The 23644-nt window shown below is 44.2% G+C and overlaps 1 protein-coding gene across 2 annotated transcripts in view; it reads right to left on the reverse strand.

Annotated features, from left to right (window-relative positions):
* The window catches only part of IGSF21 (immunoglobin superfamily member 21), a 416639-nt gene that overhangs the window by 237463 nt on the left and 155532 nt on the right, over positions 1-23644 (reverse strand). For both annotated transcript variants that reach the window (XM_043996557.1, XM_043996558.1), the window contains one exon: positions 15357-15469. In XM_043996557.1, the coding sequence (XP_043852492.1) occupies positions 15357-15469 (113 nt within the window). The remainder of the gene's footprint in view (positions 1-15356; positions 15470-23644) is intronic.

A 23644-nucleotide genomic window follows, 5' to 3' on the forward strand; every position in this document is an offset into this window, starting at 1 on the left:
ACGATGCCCCAGGTCACCATCAGCCTTCTCAAACTGGCAACACACCTCTACCCCTATACCCTCTTTTTCTAATCCTCTTTGAGCCTCCGTGGGAGGAAGCACCCACAGGTGATGCCTCAGACTGTTTCTTCCCCTTGCTTCCACTCAGGCATCTCCCCTCCCTCCTCCTTGCCACCCCCTTTTCAGCTCCCTTTTATGTGTCCTCCACTACTAGAATGTAAGCTCCTTGAGGGTAGGGACTGTCTTTCTTTTTGTGTCTATTTGTATTCCCAGTACTTAGCACAGTGCCGGGCACACAGTAAATGCTTAACAAGGGCTGGTGCGCTCTCTCTCTGGCCTCTCTCTCTGTCTCTGTCTCTGTCTCTGTCTCTGTCTCTCTCTGTCTCCCTCTCCTCTCCCCTCCCCTCTCTTTCCCTCCCTCCCCTCCCCCTGGCAAACAGAGGTTAAACAACTCATCCAGCTAGTAAAGTGTCTGATGTTGGATTTGAACTCAGGTTTTCCTGACTCCAACATCAGCATTTTGTCCATATCTTAGTATGGCTCAGTCTCCAGACCTCTTACTTTCCTGTATAATCTCTTACTTGTTAATGTTCTTCCCAAATGATGTCCCTTTAGCTTGGTGGCATAGTAGACAGAATGGTGGGCCTGGAGTCAGGAAGACTTGAGTTAAAATCTTGTCTCAAACACTTGCTAGCTGTGCAGTCCTGGACAAGTCACTTAACCTCTGTCTGTCTCCGTTTTCTCAACTGTAAAAGGGGGATAATAATAGTGCCTACCTCCCAAATAAGATCATATTACAGATATTTTTGCAAAGCTTAAAGTTCTCTAGAAATCATTCTCTTCCTCATCTTCTTCCTCCTCTTCCTCTTTCTTCTCCTCTTCCTCCTCTTATTCCTTGCTCTTCTCCTCTCCCTTCTCCTCTCCTCCTCTTCTTCCTTCTCCTCTTCTTCCACCCCCTTCTTCTCTCCCCCTCCTCCCCTCCTCCTCTTTTCCCTCCTCTTCCTCTTTCTTCTCCTTTTCCTCTTTCTCCTCTTCTTTCTCCTCCTCTTCTTCCTCCCTTTTTCCTCCTCTTCTTCTCTCCCCTCTCCTCTTCCTCCTCTTCTTCTTCCCCCCTCTCCTCTTTCTCCTCTTCTCCCCTCTCCTCCTCTCCTCCTCCTCCTCTTCACTTGGACCATGAGTGTCTCCCTGTGTGTGGCTTCCTTATCCCCCATCTGTCCAATGAGAAGCCTGACCCCCTCTCCAGAGCCCCTGCTCCCTGCCTCCAGGCCCTTTGAGGTGCTAGTAGGGACCAGACAGCAGTCTGAGCTCTCATCATGATAATAACCACAGAGGAGTCCATAGGGGAGAACAAGAGAGAAGGGGGTGGGCAGGAAATGGGGACTCCCAAGCTGGGGTTTCTGGGAACAATGTTTCATTCTTGTTTTTTATTTTACTTTACATGACAGAATAGAAGTTCACCTTTAATCTTTTTCCGACAAGTAAAAAACAGCCCCCTTGTCAGTTAAACACAGCAGGGCTTAAGTCAGACAGCGGCTGCTGGAAATCACACTTATGGGGCTAAATTTAGCTTCTGGATTGGGGCTGGCTCAGTGGCTCTGACAGAAGCTCCAGACGATAATCTTGATGCTCCAGTGCCTACCAGCACCCGAGGCTTGGCCCTCCTCTCTCAGGAAACTGCCCAGCCCATGAGATCCCAGCCTGTGGCAGAGTGAACCCCTGACTGGCAGGGAGGGGGAATGACTGCAGGGCCAAGGCAGAGGAAAGAGACCCCCAAAGGCTGAGAAGGAGGGTGAAAGCCCAGCCCTGTGTCAAGGACCTTGCCCCCAGATGCCCTCCCTCACAGGGGGAGGGAGGAGGTGGAGCTAACCTGGCCAAAGGTCTGAATAATTAATGCCTATGCTAGAAGGCACCTGGTGGTTCAGTGGCTAGAGACCCAGACTTGGAGTCAGGAAGACCTGAATTAAAATCCAGCCTAGGACATTTACTATCTGTGTGACCCTGGACAAGTCAGGTAATCTATGTTTGCCTTGGTTTCCTCAGCCACAAAAAAAGATGATAATAAGCACACCTACCTCCAAGGGTTGTTGTAAGGATCAAATGAAATAATATTGGTAAAGTGCTTAGCACAGTGCCTGGCACACAGTAGGCACTACATAAATGCTTATTCCTTCCCCTTATTCCCTTACCAGAGTGACAAATTCTACTTTTAGACATCCTAATTTATTTGAATTCTCCTCCTCCTCCTCCTCCTCCTCCTTCTGCAGGGGCAATGAGGGTTGAGTGACTTGCCCAGGGTCACACAGCTAGTAAGTGTCAAGTGTCTGAGGCCAGATTTGAACTCAGGTCCTCCTGACTCCAGGGCTGGTGCTTTGTCCGTGGCGCCTCCTAGCTACCCCTCCCCTTTTAATATTCTACAAATTGACTGCCTATAACTACTAGCCGTCGATTATTTTTCCTGTCTAACTAGGTGGAAATTATTAATGTGTCCATGGGTGTCCCCTCATGACACTTGGGTTCCTGTGTATCAGCTCGTACTCTGCTGTAATTACAGAATTCAAACGGCCTCAGGCGTTATCTATTCTAACCTATGCCTGTGCAGGAATTGCTTCTACAACATTCTCACCAAGCAGTCCTCTAGCCTCTGTGTGGATACTTCCAGTGTTGGGGCATCCGTTATTATCCTTTAAGAAAGTTCTGGTTGTTAGGGAGTGCTGGCTGATGTCAAACCTCAATCCGTCTCTGCAGCATCCACACCTTGCTCTTGGTTCTATCTTCTGGAGTCAAAATGATCATCGAATCCCTCTTTAGGTGACAGTCTCCCCTAAGCTTGCTCTTCTCGAGGTTAAATATCCCCAGTTAATCCCATTGATCTTCATGGAGGATGGTCTCCAGTCCCATGACCATCCTGGTCACCCTCTTCTGTGGGCTTGTCCCTACCCTTTGGAAAATGTATCATCCAGAAGGGATCATACCCTAGATGTGGTCTGATCAGGCAGAGTACTTTCCTTCAGGGAATTTTTCGGCCTCTCCAGACTAAAAGACTAAAAAGACTCTAGACTAAGAGAGCATTAGTTTATTTTGGCTCCCATGTATTGCATTGTCAATTTATACAGCCTTCTGGGACAAAAGGCTCGTAACTTATCAAGGTTTACATCAAAGCTAGTCCCAAATTTCAATTTCTTCAATTTTTTTCTGAAGACAAAACCTCTCATTCTTAGAGAAACCATGGATTTGGTACCAAAGTCTATTTCTCCTCTCCTCCTCTCCCCTCCCCTCCCTTCCTCTCCCTTCCCTTCCCTTCCCTTCCCTTCCCTTCCCTTCCCTTCCCTTCTCTCCTCTCCTCTCTTCTTTCCTCTTCTCCTCTCTTCTTTCCTTTTCTCCCCTCCCCTCTTCTCTTTCCTCTCCTCTCATCTCCTTTCCTCCTCTTCTCTTTTCCTCCCTCCTCTCTGTCTACCTCTGTCTGTCTTTGACCCTCTCCCTGTCTCTCCCTGTCTCTCCATCTGTCTATCTGTCTCTCTTTCCCTCCCTCTCTCCTTTTTCTATTTTGCAAATTCAGACTTAGTCTCAGAATCCCAGGATTCAAGTCCTAGCCTTAGTAGCCTTGAAGGCTTGGCCAAATCTGTTCATTCTGTAAAATGGGGGCAAGACTATTCACTCCAACCACCTCACAGGGTCGTTGTGAAGAAAGCATTTTATAAATCTGCAAACATCATAAGCACATGAATTATTATTATTTGGATTAGACTTGAAATTTCATGGGTTTAGGGAACTCTTAATAGCATTTCTATAGTATTTTAAGGTTTTTAAAGCATTTTAACTGTTACCTCATTTGATCCTCAAAACAACCCTGCAAGGCAAGAGCTATTATAATTTCCATTTTGCAGATGAAGAAATTGAGGCAAGTTAAGTGACTTATCCAGGGTCATATAGCTAGTAAGTGACTGATGCAGGATTTGAACTCCAGCTTTTCTAACCCCAAGACCAGTACTCTATCCATTTGCATCTGCAAATGAAAAACTCAGTGTAGTTCCATCAGTACTGAGAGGTTAGGTAATTCCCCCAGAGTCACCCAGCCAGTGTGTATCAAAGAGAAGACTTGAAAAGCCCAGTCTTCCTGCTTCAGATGCCAGCTCTCTACCCACTATGCCATATTGCTTTTGTTATTATTATTATTATTATTATATTGCAAATGGTCCATCCAAGACTGGCTACTACTTCTTGCCCCGCGTGGCTGAGTTGGAGAATAGGTGTTTGCAGCCCAGACGCAAACACCTTGACACAAGCACCTCTCCACAAGGTGAAGAAGGAGAGATAAGGCTTCAAGATGCTGAGAGCCGATCTCTTATCTCTGTTCCAAGATCTCTTCCTTTCCTATCTCTTTCCATGCCCCTCTCTTCTGACTCCTCATAGCCTAGCCACAGAATGGCTCTTGGGGAAATTTGTGAAGGAAGATGGCAAAACAAAACGTGGCTGATAAAATTGCCGTGTGAGGTTAAATTCCCATGATTCTCCATGGATGTTTAATGGGTTGCTGTGATATAAAGAGACCTCTGGCTTTGCCTGCTGGGCAGGTGACCTGCAGCTAAATGAGTTTAGACGGAGTTTCCTAATAAGGGATGTTCCTTTTTATAATGTACCATAAAGCCCCCCAAATATGCCCAGATCCACAATTCCCTACATGCTAATGGCTACTGTCAAATACTCTCTCTCTCTCTCTCTCTCTCTCTCTCTCTCTCTCTCTCTCTCTCTCTCTCTCTCTCACACACACACACACACATGCACTCTCACACACACACACACAGACACCCCCTCCCTGTGTCTGTCTGTCACCATATAGTTGTACCCATCAGTATCTGCACACAAATGTACATTTTTCATACATGTATTCCGTGTCACAATTTATCACAAAGTAGCTTAACAGCTGGGCACCCTGCCTAGTGATGGAAGATTGAATTGAGTCATAGAGGGTCAGTTGAATAGTTCACATGAGAGTTGTGCAGGAAGAATCATCACTAGTCACATCCCCTCTTAGAAGTACTCCATGGGGGGTGGGGCAGCTAGGTGGAGAAGTGGATAAATTACCGGCCCAGGATTCAGGAGGACCTGAGTTCAAATCCAGATTCAGACATTTGACACTTATTAGCTGTGTGACCCTGGGCAAGTCACTTAACCCTCATTGCCCCCCTCCAAAATAAAGGACTCTATGTCCTGGCTCTGGAGAAGCACAGGAGTTAATGATGAACCACTCAAGCAGGACCCCAGGACCCACAGGGTAATGCAGATATGTCACATGAGCTCCTGGTTTCCCTCTGTGGAAGGATGACAACCAGGATTATATGCAGCCATCCAGTTGACCATAGCTTTGTCACTGTCTCATCATGCCCCAGTAGCATGTCTACTACTCCAATTGACCCCATTTGGACTCCTCTGCCTCTACACTTAGGATAATAATAGCTAAGTATGTGCCAGGCATTATTTCAAGTGCTTTACAATGATCTCATTTGTCCTCCATAACACAACCTGGGAGGTTTTTCTTGTTCTTCACTCATGTCTGACTTTTTGTGACCCCATTTGGGGTCTTCTTGGCAGAGATACTGGGGTAGTTTGCCATTTCCTTCTCCAGCTCATTTTGCAGATGAGGAAACCGAGGCAAACCGAGTGAAGTGACTTGCCCAGCGTCATACAGCTAGTAAGTGTCTGAGGCTGGATTTGAACTCAGGTCTTCCTGACTGGGGCCAGCACTCTCTCCACTGCACCATATAGCTGCCTCTTAATAATGTGTTAAATTGCAACTGAACATTAGAAAGGGCATTGAGATACTAATGAGTATCCAGAAGAGGGTGACTAGGATGAAGAAGGGCATTGAGGTCATGCCATATGTGGATCACTTAAAGGAAATGGTCATGTTTAGCCTGGAAAAGGGAAGACTCAGGGAGGTCATGTTGTTGTTGCCGTTGTTTGTCCTTTGTTCTCCAAGAGGACCTTGACATCCAGGGGTGATGTCATGACGTGCACTGAATTGGATTTAAGTGGAGGAGGGCTGTGCAAGGTCAGCAGCCTCATTCTTTCCTCCAGAGCCATTTGGGTACAGTTGTAAGATATACATCAGGATGAGTGGAGATGGCTCCAGAACTCAGTTCTTCCTGACTCCAGGTCTGATGTTCTATCTACTGCACCACCTAGCTGCATATGTATGTGTATGTATATGTGAATATACTTGTACATTGTTGTTGTTGTTTGTCCTTCGTTCTCAAAGAGGATCATGATATCAGGTGATATCATGGCTTGCAGTGAATTGGATTGAAGTGAGGGAGGGCTGTGCAAAGTCACCAGCCTCTTCTTTCCTCAAAAGCCATCTAGGTCCAGTGGCAAAATAAATATCAGGATGACTGGAGACAGCCCCAGATGTTTAAGGCAATTGGGGTAAAGTGAATTGTCCAGGGTCACACAGCTAGTAAATGTCTGAGGTGAGATTTGTACTCAGGTCCTCCCAACTTTAGGGTCAGTGTTCTATATACTGCACCACCTAGCTCCCCAGAAGGGAGGTCATGAGAGCCTACTTCAAGTATTTAAAGGAAGAAGAAGGACAACAACAACAAGAAAAAGAAGAACAAGAAGTACGTGAACAAGAGCAAGAATACAAGAAGAACAAGGAGAACAAGAAGAAGAACAAGAACAAGAACAAGAAGAACAAGAAGAAGAACAACAAGGACAAGAACAAGACCAAGAAGAAGAACTTGGCAAAGCTAGTGGCCATGGACAGACATTGCATGGAGTCAGATTTGGGCTAGATGTCAGGAGAAATTTTTTTTTTTTTTAATGTATAAGGTATTTTATTTTTTCTGTTACATGTAGAGATAGTTCTCAACTTTTGTTTATACATGCTTTACAATTTCAGATTTTTCTCCCTCCCTCCCCTCCCTCCCCTCTCCCCTAGACAGCAGGTAATCTGATATAGGTTATATCTATATATCTCTATACATATACATATATATATATATACACACACACACACACATATATATATACACACATAATAATATTAATCCTATTTCTGCATTAACAGGAGAAATTTCTTAACCGTTGGTGCTCTCCCAAAGTGGAGTGAGATATCTCCTTGGAGGCAGTCAGTGCCCTCTCCCTGGAGGTCCAAGCAGAGGTTGGGTGACCATTACTTGGGGATTTTGTAAAAGAGCCTCTTGTTCAAATGTCCATTGGATTAGATGGCCTCCCAGGTCCCTTCCAGTCTGGGATTCTTTTCAAACATCTACCCTGCCATGTAGTTTAACCTAGATTAGAGACCCTACTCCTCCAGCAGCCTAGGTCAATCCTCAGGAGGCTGGATGATGGAGGAGAGGTCATTGCTTTTCTCTTCTCTCTGAAAAAGGCGGTGGGGTGGGGAGAAGGCAGATATGTTCCAGGTCCTTAGTCTCAGGTCTCTCCAGGATGGAAACCCATGACTTTAATTTCATTAGAGAATTTCATAGCTTGAAGGAATCCCAGAGATCATCCAGTCCAACTCATATCTTTGCAGTAATCCTCTTTACCACATCCCCAAGTGCTTATTCAGCCTCTGATTGAATACTTCCAGATCTGGAGAAATCACTAACTACCAGAGTGACAAATTCTCATTTTAGACATCCTAATTTATTTGAATTCTCTTCTTCTTCTTCTTCTTCTTCTTCTTCTTCTTCTTCTCCTCCTTCTTCTCCTCCTCCTCCTCCTCCTCCTCCTCCTCTTCTCCTCCTCCTCCTCCTCCTCCTCCTCCTCCTCCTCCTCCTCCTCCTCCTCCTCTTCTTCTTCTTCTTCTTCTTCTTCTTCTTCTTCTTCTTCTTCTCCTCCTTCTTCTCCTCCTCCTCCTCCTCCTCCTCCTCTTCTCCTCCTCCTCCTCCTCCTCCTCCTCCTCCTCCTCCTCTTCTTCTTCTTCTTCTTCTTCTTCTTCTTCTTCTTCTTCTTCTTCTTCTTCTTCTTCTTCTTCTTCTTCTTCTTCTTCTTCTTCTTCTTCTTCTTTGCAGGACAATGAGGGTTAAGTGACTTGTCCAGGGTCACACAGCTAGTAAGTGTCAAGTGTCTGAGGCTGGATTTGAACTCCTGAATCCAGGGCTGGTGCTTTATCTGCTGTGCCACGTAGCTGCCCCCTTCTAATAATCTGAAAATTGACTGCCTATAACTACTAGGTATTGATTATTTTTCCTGTCCAACTAGTTGGTGACATGAATTGAGCTCAGGAGCTGGAGTCAGGAAGCCCTGAGTTCAGATCTTATTTACTAGCTTTGTGACCCTGGACAGGCCACTTAACCTTACTCCCTCAGTTTCCTTATCTGTAAAATGAGGAATAAAAATAGCACCTACCTCCCAAGGTTGTCATGAAGATTAAATGAGATCATATTTATAAAGGGCCTGGCACACAGTAGGCATTTAATTAATGCTTGTTTCTTTCCTTCCTGTCCTTTAGGGACAAACAAAACAAATTAACTTCCTTTGGTTTATGTCGGCTCTTTGATTAATGGAAGACAACTGTCGTGTCTCCCCACTCTTAGCCAAATGTTCTTTTCACCAGGCTCAGCCTTCCAGCTTATAGAATCACAGAGTTAGAGTTGAAAGAGATCATAAAACCTGACCCCCCCTTTTTGGAGAGGTGAAGAAACTGGGGCCCGGAAGAGGTTAACTTATTTCTCCAAGGTCAAATCGGCAAAAAAGAACAGTCAGGATTCTAACCCAGGCCTCCAATGACAATTTTGGTATTCTTTCTACTAGACCACACTGTTTTCTTTAATCAGTCCCCATGTGAGGTGACAAGGCTTCCAGGCCCCTCCACTCCTAAGCTCTTCCCCAGAGGCTCAATTCTATCCACAATTTCTCCCTTCCCCTCCTCCCGCCCCCAAGGTTCAGTTTGATCACACTTCTAAGATGATTTATTTAAACCTGGGGAATGCAGGACTCATCACAATGCTCTGCTTTTCCCTTTTAAAGGGATTGGATCCACTGGCCCAGTCATGCCTGTGTAATCCATTCATCCCTTCCAAGCTCAGCTCTGTGAGCCCATTCACTGGGCATGGGGGAGGGAGGAAGCTGGGCTGTGGAGGAGGGGGCCAGAAATACAGCAGACAAACAACCTAAGTGGGCTCCTTACTCAGGGGGTGGCCCAGAGTGATGTTGGCCGGGGTGGCATTTACCCTGTCTCCAGCTCTAACATTCTATGATTCTAAGAACCATTCCCAGTCTCTATGCATTCTTAGCCAGAGTGTTCTGATTTCTGAGCAATGGACTTGGAGTCAGAGGTTGTTTGTTGTTCAGTTGTGTCTGACTCTTTGTGACTCCATCTGGGGTTTTCTTGGCAGAGATACTGGAATAGTTTGCCATTTTCTTTCCCCGGCTCATTTTACAGGTGAGGAAACTGAGGCAAAAAAGGTTAAGTGACTTGCTCAGGGTCACACAGCTAGTAAGTGTCTGAGGATGGGTCTTCCTGACTCTAGGTCCAGCTCTCTATCCACTGTACCACATACCCATTGGAACCATGTCCCCGTTCTAGGCCTCAATTCCCTCATCTGTTAAATAAGACGTTGGACTTGATTAGCTCTAAGTGCCTTCTGGCTCCGAAAATCTGGCCTCTGACATTAGCTATACCACCATATTAACCTCGTATGAACCTCAGTTTCCCCATCTATAAAGTGAGAAGGGTTAAACTAGATAATCTATAAAATCCCTTTCAGTTCGAAGTCTGTGATGAAGGGAGGGAGTTAGGGAGGGGAGAAGATCATTGAATTTGCAGTCAGAAGATGACCGCTTGAGTCTTGGCTTCACCACTCATTGCTTGTGTGAACACTGACCTCCCTGGGCCTCAGCAACTTCGCCTATAAAATGGGGATGGACTCAATGGTCTCTAGGGTTTCATCCAGCTCTAAATTTCTTTGTGTGTGTGTGTGTGTGTGTGTCTTTTTTATTTTTGTGGGACAATGAGGGTTAAGTGATTTGCCCAGGGTCACATGGCTAATAAGTGTCAAGTGTCTGAGGCCGGATTTGAACTCAGGTCTTCCTGAATCCAGGGCTGGTGCTTTATCCACTGAGCCACCTAGCTGTCCCTCAGCTCTAAATTTCTGACCTTAATCCTATAAAGCTAGGACGGATAATTTATCTGAACCTCTTCTCCCCTAGTGCTTGGAAAATGGAAAGATCACTGGATTTGAGAGTCAGAAGTCACATTTGGGTTCAAATCCCAGCTCTGTCACTTGCTAGTGTTGTAGCCTGGGGAAAGAAAAAAACCCCAGCCTCCTAACTCTGTAAATGAAAAGGGTCGGGTTAGATGGGAGCTAAGTTCTTTTCCAGCTCTGGTGACTCTGTGGGTCTCTGGCTCCCAGTTCCCTCCTTCCCCCTCCTGCTTCACGACAGCCTCTCCACGCTGGGCCTTCTGCCTCAATGCTTATCTGCTGGAGTTCAGCCGTTCTCCTGATTTGAGGAGAGAGAACGCCAGCTATCTGAAGGCCAGCGTGGCACAGGGCCAACGAGATAAGAGGCTGGTGAACTCCAATCCATCGGCTCTCCCTTCCCCCTTCCTCTGCCCAGCCTGCTTTCTCCTCTGGTCCCCGCTGCTGGTTATGTGGGGTGCTTGAGTAGCCCTCGTGGGTGCCCCATCGCCGTTCTCCTTGCTGCCCATCCCAGAGGGAGACAGTCAGCTGAGTTCACAAGTCGATCCAGCTTTAAAATAAAAAGTGCAGAGCTCTTGGCTCCGATGGACAATTTGCATGTGATTTACATGCATTTGCATATGGCACAGAGGCCCTCACTCAAAGGATGTGAAATGAAATAAAATTAATTAATTAGTGCAGCCTTCCATAACCCAATAGTCAGTGCCTGACACAAATAAGAGACAGAACTGACTTTGAAGGCAATCAATACAAGAAGTTACAGGCCAGAGGAAGGAGAAAGGGAGAGACAGAGGTTTCTAATGGAGGTGGGAAGAGCCACAGACCCACCCAGCTCACCTTTTTATTTCTCTGCTCCTCATCCCCTACCATGACAAACCCCAAGAATTTAGGTCTGGACACTTCTCTACTGCCGTCCTCAATCCACTCGCTCCTGCTTCTGCGTCTTTTCTCCTACTTCCCACCATGATTGGAATAGACTCCAGCTTTCCCACTTACTGCCACTGTGACCTCAGGGAAGCCACGCTATGCCCTTGGGCCTCCATTCCGCATCTTTTGGGTGGTTGGTTGGTTCACCTCTCGGTCCGTTGAGCTCTGAATCTATGAGTCTCTGCTCAGAGGCCACCTCTTCTGACCCCGCTCCCCAGATGAAAGGCAGCTCTCCCTCCCTCCTGAGTCTCAACAAGCTCTTCTCCTTAACCTCTCCTTGAATGCTTTTTTTTGGACAGTTGTTATTCATGCACACGGCACGGACTCTCCATTAGATCAGAAGTTCATGAGGGCAGGGATAGTATCATTTTTCATTTCTGTTTCTCCAATGCCAAGCACATTTCTTATGCACAGCAGGCGTACAATAAATGTTTGCTGAATTAAATGGAAGGAACCTAACATACCATCTCCTCTGATCTCTTCCCTTCACCGAGGTAGAGCTAGGAATTAAACCTGGCTCCCCTGTGCTCCCTCTACAACACCGTTCCATGGCTTGGAGATACACTGGGATGGGACACACTGGCTCATAGGCTGATGCAGCATATGAAGGATCTAGGGGAAGTTGCCCTTCCCCCAGGGTTGGGGAGCCAAAGTGGCTTGAGGCCCCAGACATTTGTTCCATGCCCTGACAAATCGCTGTGCTTGCAACTCCCCAACCCGTAGGATGCTATGTTATGTATGACAGTGTGGCATAGCAGACAGAGTGCTAGATTTGGGGTCCAGGAAAATTTGTGCGCATATTCTCTCCCAGACATTTACTAAATTGTATGATCATGGGTAAGTCATTTAAATTCTCAGCTATAACATAGGTCCTGCAGGTATTATTATCACCCTAATGAGAGAGTCATATAGAAGATTAGAAAAATAGGTGGTGCCAGCCGCGAGGGAAGGGGGCCTCGAATGCCAGGGAATTATGTTTGACCTTGACTCATCATGGAGGAGTGGGGAAAGTACTGAACTTGAAGTCAGGAAGACCTGGGTTCTGCTGCTGCTTCTGCTTTCTAATATTTACTGAGTTGTATGGCCATGAGTCAGTCATTTGTGCTTTCTGAGCCTCAGTTTTCCCATCTCTAAAATGAAATGGGGTTGGACTTGCTGGCTTTGAGAATTAAATGGATGGTCCTATGTCCTCTCTCTGGGCTTCAGTTACATTATCTGTAAAATGGGGTGGGGTTGAGTCCCTTTTCCAGGTCTAGATATCTGATACCATGATCCTATGATCAGAAGGGAATAGGGAGCCAATGAAGACTTTTGAGGAAAGGGGTGATGGGGTCAGATATACTTGCTTCACATTTGGAAGATTAGCAAGTGGTGTAAAGGGCATATTGGAGAGGGTCCAGAGTAGAGGCCCAAAGGCCTGCTGGCCTCCTCCCTACTGCAACAGTCCAAGCCTTTCCCCCACTTCCCCCACCCATCTCCCTTTCAGGGCAATGTTTTCAAGAGGGACATGTCCCTGACAGCAGAGAGCAGGAGTTAATTTCTTCCAGCCCTCTGGCCATGTGCTAATGAGATGCCAGCACAGCATGTGTCATCCAAGTGGCTTTTTTACACACCATGGAAACTTGCAACCTAGTGATTCAGCACAAGGAGATTGTAACTTGCTGCCACGTATCACCCTGGGTCCAGCTTCCTAATCCCTCTTGGTCCAGAAGCTATGAGAGGGCAAGGAATGGGTGTATTTAGGTAGGTCTGAGGCATCACAGTGTGCAGTAGAGAGCCCCGGTCTCAGATCCAGTAGATGCACTGACGGCCCTACTCTGACACCAGCTGTGTAAGCTGAAGCAAAGGCACAACCCTCCTGAGTCTGTTTTCCCATCTGTAGAATGGAGGTGATTATGACTGCATTTTGTGAATGCGAAAGTACTATGGGAACAGGGAACCAATATGTTTGTGTTGTATGGTTGCCAGCCTAGTTTGATACACCAAAAGACTGTGTAGATGAAGAGTAGTTATGCTAGTATAGCCCCAACGAAAACCCCTACCTTCTACAGGAAGCCCTCCCCAACCCTGCTTAATCCCTGTGCCTTTCCTCTTTTAATTACTTCCTATTTATCTTGGATGCAACTCGCTTCATAGATAGTTGTTCCTATGTTGTCTCCCCCATTAGATTGTAAGCTCCTTGAGGGCAGGGGCAGTCTTTTGCCTCTTTGTATCCCCAGCACTTAGTAAGATACCTGACATAAATTAGGCACTTAATAAATGTTTATTAATTGATTGATTGAATTTCTCACAGTGCCTAGCTTAGGGCATGCCTAGCTTGTCTTCAGGCAACTCCCAAGCCATTTGTGGTTTAGAGGCAGGAACATAGGTCTAGGAATCAGATAACTTGGGATCAAATCCTGTTTTTGAATTTGTTACTTGTGTCTACTTGCTGAAGGGCAGCTAGGTGGCACATGGATAGAGTACCAGGTCTGGAGTCAGGAGGACCTAAGTTCAAATCCAGCCTCTGACACTAGCTGTGTGTACTTGAGTTAGTCATTTTACCTTGATTGCCTCAGTTTCCTCAACTGTAAAATGAGCTGGAGAAAGACGTGGCAAACTACATAAGGATCTTTGCCAAGAAAACCCCAAATGGGAACACAATTGAAACAACTAAACAAATAATAAATGTTCCTCAAGCAAATCTCTAGGACTCAGCAAGTAAATCATGGATCATGGTCTGAATTAGTAGAGGGGATTCTTGTATTGGGAATTCGCTATGATGAAAAAAATCACAAATGCTTTGATTAACCATGTAAAGTTTAGGAGAATGAGGGTCAGCTTCATTAAGTGACTTGACTAGGGTAACGCAGTTATATGTGTCAGAGATGAGATTCGAACCCAGGACTATCCAGAGTTAAGGCCCAGGGCTTTTTCCATTATACCATGATACCTTAACTATGAGATGAGGGACTTGGATGAGGATATCTCTAAAGTCTATTCCAGGGGAGGGGGCAACTAGGTAGCACCATAGATAAAGCACCATCCCTGGATTCAGGAGGACCTGAGTTCAAATCCAGCCTCAGACACTTGACATTTACTAGCTGTGTGACCCTAGGCAAGTCACTTCACCCTCATTGCCCCACAAAAAGCAAAAACAACAATAACAACAAAAATAAAGTCTATTCTAACTCTTGTCTGGCATTGGTCCTGTGAATAATTTGGCAATTTGTGGGCAGGCACCAAGCCTGGGGTAATAGGAAGTATATTTGATTTGAAAGAAGAGCTAGACCTAAATCTTGGCTCTTTGTGATCTTAGCAAGTCAGTTAACCTATCTGGGCCTCAGTTTCCCTATATGAAGAAAGGAGGGGTTAGAATTGTATATGGTTATTACCCAATTACAAAGAATAAGCTTGGCTCCTAAAGAGAGATTAGATGAGATAGCTCCCCTCATTCCTTTACAAAGGTGGTGGTGGGGATCCATGGGTATAGAGCATTGCATATAGTGTAAGATTTTTCAACATGTTGATTGGTTTTGATGATTTTTTCTCTTCCTCTTTTTTTTTTTTTTGGTGGGACAATGGGGGTTAAGTGACTTGCCCAGGGTCACACAGCTAGTAAGTGTCAAGTGTCTGAGGCCGGATTTGAACTCAGGTCCTCCTGAATCCAGGGCCGGTGCTTTATCCACTGTGCCACCTAGCCGCCCCCTGTTCCTCTTTTCTTAAAAAAATTATATGAAATGGTTCTCTGGGAGAAATTTAGGCAATGTAAAAACAAGAGATATCAATAAAAATTTATTTAAAAAAATCAACAGGATTGGACTTCTTGACTTCCAAAATCCCCTTCAGCTCTAAATCCTAGCAACTTATCACCCTGCAAACCTTATAACAATTGATTTAAGCTATTCTCAGTCACTGATACCTTAGTATATGTGTGTTTCCTGGATTGGATTTCAATTGTCAGGAGAAGGGAAAGATCTCAAAGCCACTGGGTAACTGAGGGGGTTCCAAGAGTTGGAGAAAGAGATCCAGGGATGGATGGATTGTTAAGTACAGTCAAGATCAGTTTTGCTGCAAGGCAAAAAAGAGCTGGCAAGACAGGCCCTCAGGCAAAGTTTTTGGAGACAAAGTGGTCTCTGAGCTTGGTCCCTAGAAGGCATGAAGACCTGGTGGTGTACACAGTCCAAGGAAAGCTAATGAGAATTAGATCTGGGCTGAGTGGTGAATCAAGCCTTGGTGTTCCCCTCCCAAGGTCCTCCGCAGCAGCACAAACCCTAAGCGTGCTCTGGGCTGGGGATAGCTTACCCGGTACCAGACGATCTCTCGCATCCGGCCATCCGTCTTGAAGTTACATTTCAATGTCACAGCATCTCCAACCACAACTGGAGGAAGGGGCTCGATGCTGACAGTCAGGTAGCCTGTAGGGGAACAAGAGAGAGAGAGAGAGAGAGGAGGGAGGGGGTGAGTAAGGATGAGGTGGAGCAAGGACAGTCTGAGGGGTATATGCAGCCCCTGTACTCGGGGAGTCTGAGGGAGGATTCACAGGTCCTGTCCGCAAGGGGCTTCTGGTTTTGGCTGAGTGGGGAAGACATGAAGTATCACTATACAACAGAACATTCAAAGAAAACACACCAATTAGTACAGGAAAAGGTGGCACAGCTGAGCTAGAATGGGGTGGGAGGGGGAGGCAGGGGTTGGCAGTGCAGCCAATTACCCTTCCTTCTTTACAGGTACTTTGCCCTTTACCTCCATCCTGGGCTTCGGCAAGTCATTAATTTAATCATTTTATCTTTCATTCATTCAACAAAATTTTATGAATGAGCCAAGTCCTGTATGTATCACTGGAGCGGGGGGGGGGGGCATTCAAGGATATGTGGTCCCTGCCCTCATAGAGCTTATAGTCTATTTGAGAAGAGAGAAGTCAGATAGACAAATGTGATACAAATTGGAATAAATTACAAATATAAAATACAAATTGAAATAAAGTTAGTGGACAAAACCAGTCCAAAGTACTATGAGATCAAGTGAAGGAGAAAGGCTAGCACCAACTTGGGGGAGGAGGGCATCAGGGAAAACCTCATGGAACATGGGGCATTGGTGATTAGCCTTGAAGGATGGGCAGAATGTCAATAGGCAGTGATGTGAGGTGGGCAAAGGGAACAGAGTGAGCCAAAATGGGAAAGCTTGGGAGCATTTGGGAGACACTGCGTAGCAAGTTTAGCTAGAACATATATTACATGAAGAGGAATACTATTAGATAATGCATGAAAACTAGGTTGGAGGGGGCAGCTAGGTGGATAAAGCCCTGACCCTAGATTCAGGAGGAACTGAGTTCAAATTCGGCCTCAGACACTTGACACTTACTAGCTGTGTGACCCTGGGCAAGTCACTTAACCCTCATTGCCCTGCAAAAAAAAAGAAAGAAAGAAAGAAAAAGAAAACTAGGTTGGAGCTAGACTATATAGAGCCTTGAATGGTGGGCTAAGAAGGGAAAAACAACCCAAGCATTTATTAAGCATCTACTATGTGCCAGGTACTGTGCTAAGTGTTTTACAAACCTTATCTCATTTGATCCTCACAACAGTCCTGGGAGGTTGGTGCTATTATTATTATTATTCTGATTTTACAGATGATGAAACTAAGGCAGACAGAGGTTAGGTGACTTGTCCAGAATCACACAACTCTAGGCCTGGCTCTATATCCACTACTCCATTTAGCTGCTTCAGTGTGCATTTTCAGCTGTATCACTTTGCTTTCCAAGAGGCAGGTGTGATAGTTGATAGAATACTGAATTTGGATTTAGGAAGACCTAGGTTTGAATTCTGTCTCAGACATTTGCTAGCTATGAGGCCTTGGGCAAGTCATTTCCCTCCATTTACATGACCTGAATACAGCTTTTATGTACAGTTGTTTACATTTCATCTCCCCCATTGGAATGTGAGCTCTCTGAAGGCATGGACAATGCTTTTATCCTTCTTTCTATCCTAGCCCTTGGCATAATGACTCACATACAGTAACCCTTTAAAAATTGCTTGCTGATTTCACTTGAGTAAACTGAGACTGGCAGAAGTTAAGAGGGTCCCAGAGGGGCAACTAGATAGCACAGTAGACAGAGCACTGACCCTGGATTCAGGAGGACCTGAGTTCAAATCTGGCCTCAGACATGTGACAGTTACTAGTTGTGTGACCCTGAGTAAGTCACTTAACTCCAACTGCCTCACCAAAAAAAAAAAAAAAAAAAATACAGCCTCAGACATTAGCTGTATGACCCTGGACAATTTGCTTAACCCAGAATCCCCCCCCAAGGGTCCCCGAATCCCAAAGTTAGTATACATTTGAGGCAGGATTCAAACCCAAGTTTCCTGATTCTGAGACCAGTACTTTAGCCACCAGGCTATAGTGTTTCTCCTCCCCTCTCTGGACCTCAGTCTCCTATGTAAAGTGAAAGATTAGATTTTTTGCTAAATCTTATACTAATTCTAACATCCTGTATTCAGAAAAACACAGCATACCATGAGTATCTAACAGCAGAGATAATTTTGAAGAAAAGCCTCCTTTTGTCTGGTCAAACTTGCAAACATGAGAACACACTACAGACCGATGGCACCATATCCAAGGGTCAAGGTCTTGTTCCTACTTTGCAAGTCATCTTGCTTCTCTGGGTCTTGGTTTGCTTCTCTGTAAAATGAGTTGAATTCAATTATCGCTAAGGGGCCATCTACCTCTAACATTCTGTGGTTGTTAATTATAAAATATCCTTCTTATACCTATTTATATATTCCGACAGTTGGCCAATGAATTGTTCTCCTGGGTCTGGGCATCTGGGAGCATGATGGAGTAGGAAAGAGCTCAGGACTTGTACTGAGAAAACCAGGGTGTGAGCTCTCATTTTCCAGCTTCCTGGCTATGTGACTATGGACAAGTGGCTTAATGCCTTGGTCCTGTCCCAAGGCGGAAGGAGGGGGTAGGGATCTGTCCCTACAAAGAGCTAACCTAATTAGCTCCTCAATCTCAAGTCCCTGGTTCTTACCATTGGACACTGTAGCTGCTTGGCACTGATTCCTCCTTCCCCCTTCTTCCTTTTCTAATTATGATGCCTTAAAAGATATAGAAAAAAAATGAGTGCCTGCTGTCCACTATTCTCAGTAAGCCCCAGATTAGCCAAGGAGGTCACCTCCTCTTCCTGAAGAGGGAAGGAAGGACGAGCACACCAGCAGCCTGGCTCGCTTTGACATAAATCAACCAAGGTGGATGCAGATGGTGAGATCGTGTTCTCTCTCCGGGACTTGGAGAGGCAGACTGGGGGTGGAGATGGGGGAAAGGCAGCTTGCAATGTCAACACTTGTTAGTGGTCAGGGAGTCACAGGTATGCTTCTGGTTGAGAGGAGAGAATGCTGGCAACTGTATTTGTTATGACTGCTAATGATAGTACTCAGTTATTACAAACTCAGAAGGTGGGAGCATTCAGGGCTAGGCTTCATGGAGGCATTCCAGAAGTATCCAGAACTTTGGAGGAGCCAAACCCAGAGGAAAAGAAACCAGATAAGCTCATACCCAGAAAGTTGACAAAGATGGCAAAACATGGGATTAGTCACTATTGAAGTGGTTTTGGGAAGCCAGGCTCACTAATATGTTGTTGGTAGAGCTGTGAATTGGTCCAACCATTTGGAAAGCAATTTGGAATTATGTAGAGAAAATGACTGCAGTGTCCATACCCTTTGATCCAGAGATCCTTCTGCTAGGTATTTACCCCAGTGATGTCAAAGATAAAAAGGAAGGACCTGTAGATTCCAAAATAGTCATTGAAGCAGAAGACTTAAAACAAAAATAGGTGCCTATTGATTAGGAATGGCCAAAGGTATTGTAATATATGAATGTAGCAGGATACTACTGTGCCATAAGAAATAAAGATGGAGAATTCAGAGAAGCATGGGAAGACTTTAATGAACTGATTCAAGGTGAAAGAATTCAAATCAGGAGAACAACATACACAATGACCTCAATAATGTCAAATCTAATGGAAAGTAATGGAAATAATGGAAAAGCCCAAATTCCTCAAACTGAATATTCTCTGATTATAATGACCAGGCTTGGTCCCAAAAAGAATAGATGAGAAAATGTGTCTCTTTCCCTTCCTTGCAGAGGTAGGAAACCTACATGTATGGAACATTGCATATACTTTCAGACTCTGCAGGTTGTATTTGTTAGTTTTGCTGACTTATGGTCTTTTTTTAAATCTTTTCTTTCTTCTTTGTTTTTCTTTTTTCTGCTTTGCTCAAAGGGTAGGGCAGAGGAGAAGGATATATTAAGAAAAAAATGCAATGTGAAAACAAAGATATCAGTTTTTAATGAGAAGAAAAAGGAAATCAGCCCTTGGGGTACTAGGAGAACCCTATTTAGAAGTTAGGCAGAAAAAGAGCATGGCATAGGATAAAGAGAACCAAATTCAGAGAGGTAGTATCTAAGAGTAAATAGTGGTTAACAATGCTACTTCTGACCTGAGTGAATTTAGGCAACTTGTTATCTGGGCTTCAGATTCTTTATCTGTGAAATAAGTGAGTTGAACTAAGTTATCTAATCTAAGATTCTTTCTTGTCCTAAATCTTTTTTATTTTATTTTATTATTTTCCAGTTACATGTTCAACATTTGTTTTTATAAGATTACTAGTTTCAAATTTTTTTCCTCCCTCCCCTCCCTCCCCCTCCTCCCCAAGACAGCAAGTAATCTGATATGTCCTAAATCTTATTATATTGTTTCTCTCCCTCCATCTTTAGTCAACTCTCCATTTTTCTTGAGCCCCATCTTCTCTTAGTTTTCAGTAAACCATGTGGGGCAGGACATACTCCCAAGAGCTTCCTCACAAGTGGTCTGTCTTTTTTTTTTTTTCTTAGTGAGGCCATTGGAGTTAAGTGACTTGCCCAGGGTCACACAACTAGTAAGTGTTAAGTGTCTGAGGCTGGATTTGAACTCAGGTACTCCTGACTCCAGGGCCGGTGCTCTATCCACTGTGCCACTTAGCTGCCCCATAAGTGGTCTGTCTTACAACTTCTCATGTCTGTTGGCATTCTCAATGCCTGTCCAGAATAATCAAGAAGAAGGCAAAGGTTTGGGGGAGGGATAGGAAGGAAATAACCATCTATTAAGTGCTTACTTACTATGTGCCAAACACTTTACAAATATCTCATTTGATTTTCATAAGGTGACACTATGAAGTAGTTTTCATTATTATCCACATTTTACAGTTGGGGAAACTGAGGCAGGCAGACCTAAAGTGACTTGCTATGGGGCACACAGCTAGAAAGTATCTGAGGCTGGTTTTGAACTCAGGTCTTCTTGATTTCTGGCTGTGTGCTGTCTCACTGCCTTTAGGAAGGAAGCAGCTGTAGGAGACAGTATACATTTTATACCCAGCTATAAAACAACAGAACCCCTAGACTGAATGTAGTAGAGGGGATTCTTGTTCAGGTATAGGTTGGATCTTTGAGTTCTCTTTTTTGGCACACAGGAGGTGCTTAATAAATTCTTGCTGATAGCTTCCAGCTCTAAGATTCTGTGAAATAATGTCTATAAAGTGCTGTGCAAATCACAAAACACTATAAGAGGTCTGAAATTATAGCGATGGTATATGCATGTGCATATATGTATACACACATACATATTTACATGTAGTATATACAGGCACATTTTAACTGACTTGTGATATCATTATAAGGGAAGCCTTGATGAGAAAATTTCCTCAACCAATGCAACCTGTTTTGTAACTTACAGTCTTAGACAATTGCTTGGGTGCACTGCAAAATTAAGTGTCTTGTCCAAAGGCACTCAGGTAGTAAATAGCAGAGCTGAGCTTTGAACCCAGGTGCTGTGAGGCTAATTCGATTGCTCTAAAGCCAGTATTCTTTCTATTATACCTTTGTGGTTTTAGTGCTGCTAAGGATCCTGAGAGATTAAGTGCATTGGCCAAGGAAAGTCAGAGTGTTACAGACACAACTTGAACCTAAATCTTCCTGGATCAAAGGCCAGCATTGTCTCTGTCTCTCTCTTTCTGTCTGTCTCTGTCTGTCTATTTCTCTCTCCCCTCCCTCCCTCTCTCTTAGTCCACATAATTCTCATCAATGATTGTCATTGTCATGACATTGTCCTCATCACTACTATCCTGTCCCTTGCTGCAGATGGATTCCTGTATCTAAAGGCTAGGAATTCTGTGTTTTGGTGAGCTAAGGCAAGATTCAGATTCCAGATTAAGGGACAGATAGGCACTCCCAGAAGCTGGAAGTCAAGGTACAGTTGGTGGGTGGGGGATGGATCAAGAGCCAAATATCGGGAAAACCTTCAAAACAACATGGCGTAGTGGAAAGCCAAGAAGACAGAGGGTCAGTCACTCTGGGTTCAAATCCTATCTCAGACACATGGTGGTAGTGTGACCTTCGATGACTCATTTTTCCCATGGGCAACTCTTTTTCAGCTCAGCTTCTTCAGGCTCAGTTTTCTCAGCTATTAAATGGAGATATGAATATTTGCACTGCCTACCTCACAGGGTTGTTTCAAGGAACATGCTTTGTAAGCACTAGATTATTATAGAAATGTGAGTAGTTATTATCATCAAAGCCAGGCAGATGTCATAAGTTGGAGGGGACATGTGCTGATGTGCTGTTATCTGCCTTGGTTAGACAGATTCAAGAAGGATTTAGATAAATTCCTTCATGGTAGATCTATATCAGATGATGAAGGCACCAAGGGGGCTGCTTTGGGACACATTGCTGATCTGAAAATCTGATTTCATTAACAAAAAAATAGTTACTCCGATGAGGACCTGGAAGGACCAACTGTATAAGGATCAATGGATGTAACTAGGGATGTTCAACCAGTAGAAAAGAAGACTTCGTGGGGTGGGGGAGGAATAACTGTCTCCAACTATTTGGGGGACCATCACTCATAAGAGGGATATTATAATCCTCAGAAATCTGAACTAGGAGCAATGGAGGGAAGCAGATTTCAGACCAATGTAAAGAAAAACTTCCTAACAATTGGAGCTGTCCACAAGTGGAATGGACTGTCTTGGATGATAATGGGGTCCCTCCTCACTAGTAGTTTTTAAGTAGAGCCTTGTCAGGGATGTTGTAGGAGAGGTTTCTGCTAAGGCTCAGGTCAAATTAGATGATCTCTGAAGTCCCTTCCAGTTCCGAGTTTCTTTGTTCAAAGTCATGCAGTAAGTCAGCTCTTATAGACATTCAGGAAAATAGACATGAGGAATGAACAACAAAGATACCTTGTTGGTAACGGTCTTCTGACCCAACCAGGAAGCCTCCATATTTTAAAAAATTGTTATCATTTGTTTTGATATAACCTATATTTCCTCCTGTAACTCTCTCTGTGTATCTCTCTATCTCTCTCTGTCTCTCTGTATATCTTTGTCTCTGTATCTCTCTCCCATCTTTGTCTCTCTGTCTCTGTCTCTCTCTGTCTTTCTATGTCTGTCTGTCTGTCTCTCTCTCTGTTTCTCTCTCCCTTTCCAGAGAAATGGCTCTTATTATGAAAAAGATTACTTTTTAAATGGATGAACATAAAAATTCAGCAAACTTAATTAACATGTTGAAAAGGCATGACAATGTATGCAATATTCTCTTCCTGTGGGTCCCCTCTCTGTAAAGGACTGGGAGAAGGCATGGGGGTGTCTTCTTATATACCTTTTTTGGGGCAAGTCTGAATTTTATAGTTTTATAATTTTACAATATTCTGTGTAAGTTGTTTTGTAGGATTTTCTGTTTTGCCTTCTTTTACACTGTTGTAGTGATTGTGGATATTGTTTTCCTTCTGCTTGCTTCATTGTGCAATAGCTCACATAAGTCTTTCCATGTTTGCTCTGAATTCATCATGTTCATCATTTCTTACAGCAGTAATGTTCCATTACATTCATGTACTTCAATTTGTTTAGCCATTCCCCAATCTAGGGGAATCTATTTTGTTTCTAGTTGGGTTTTTTTGGTACCACAAAAAATGCTTTGATAAATTTGTCAATGCCATCTTTGGGGTATATGCCTAGCAGTGAAATTTCTGGGTCAAAGTGTCTGGGAATTTTGGTAATTTAATTGGCATAATTCCAAATTGCTTTCCAGAATGATTTTGTCAATTCACAGTTGTGCCTGACTTTCTACAACTCTTCCAAAATTGATTTTTCTTCTTTTGTCATTTTTGTCAGTTTGCTAGGTGTGAGGTCAAACCTCAGGGTTGTTTTGATTTGTACATCTCCTCATAGGGTTGGTAATAGTCTGATATTCTTTTGAGAGCCATTTGTTCATATCCTTTGACTATCCATTAAGGAATAGTTTGGAGGTTATATATTTCTCTTATATTTTGGATGTTAAACTCATATCAGAGATATTTTTTTTATTAAAACCTCCTAAGTATTAGAGCTGTCCACTAGGCAGTGGGTTGTCTTGGGAGGTCATGGGGTGAGGCAATTGGGGTTAAGTGACTTGCCCAGGGTCACACAGCCAATGAGTGTCAAGTGTCTGAGGTCAGATTTGAACTCAGGTCCTTCTGAATTCAGGGCTGGTGCTCTCTCCACTGTACCACCCAGCTGCCCCAGAGA

The sequence above is a fragment of the Dromiciops gliroides genome, chromosome 3, assembly GCF_019393635.1.
Source record: "Dromiciops gliroides isolate mDroGli1 chromosome 3, mDroGli1.pri, whole genome shotgun sequence".
NCBI classification, from domain to species: Eukaryota; Metazoa; Chordata; class Mammalia; order Microbiotheria; family Microbiotheriidae; genus Dromiciops; species Dromiciops gliroides.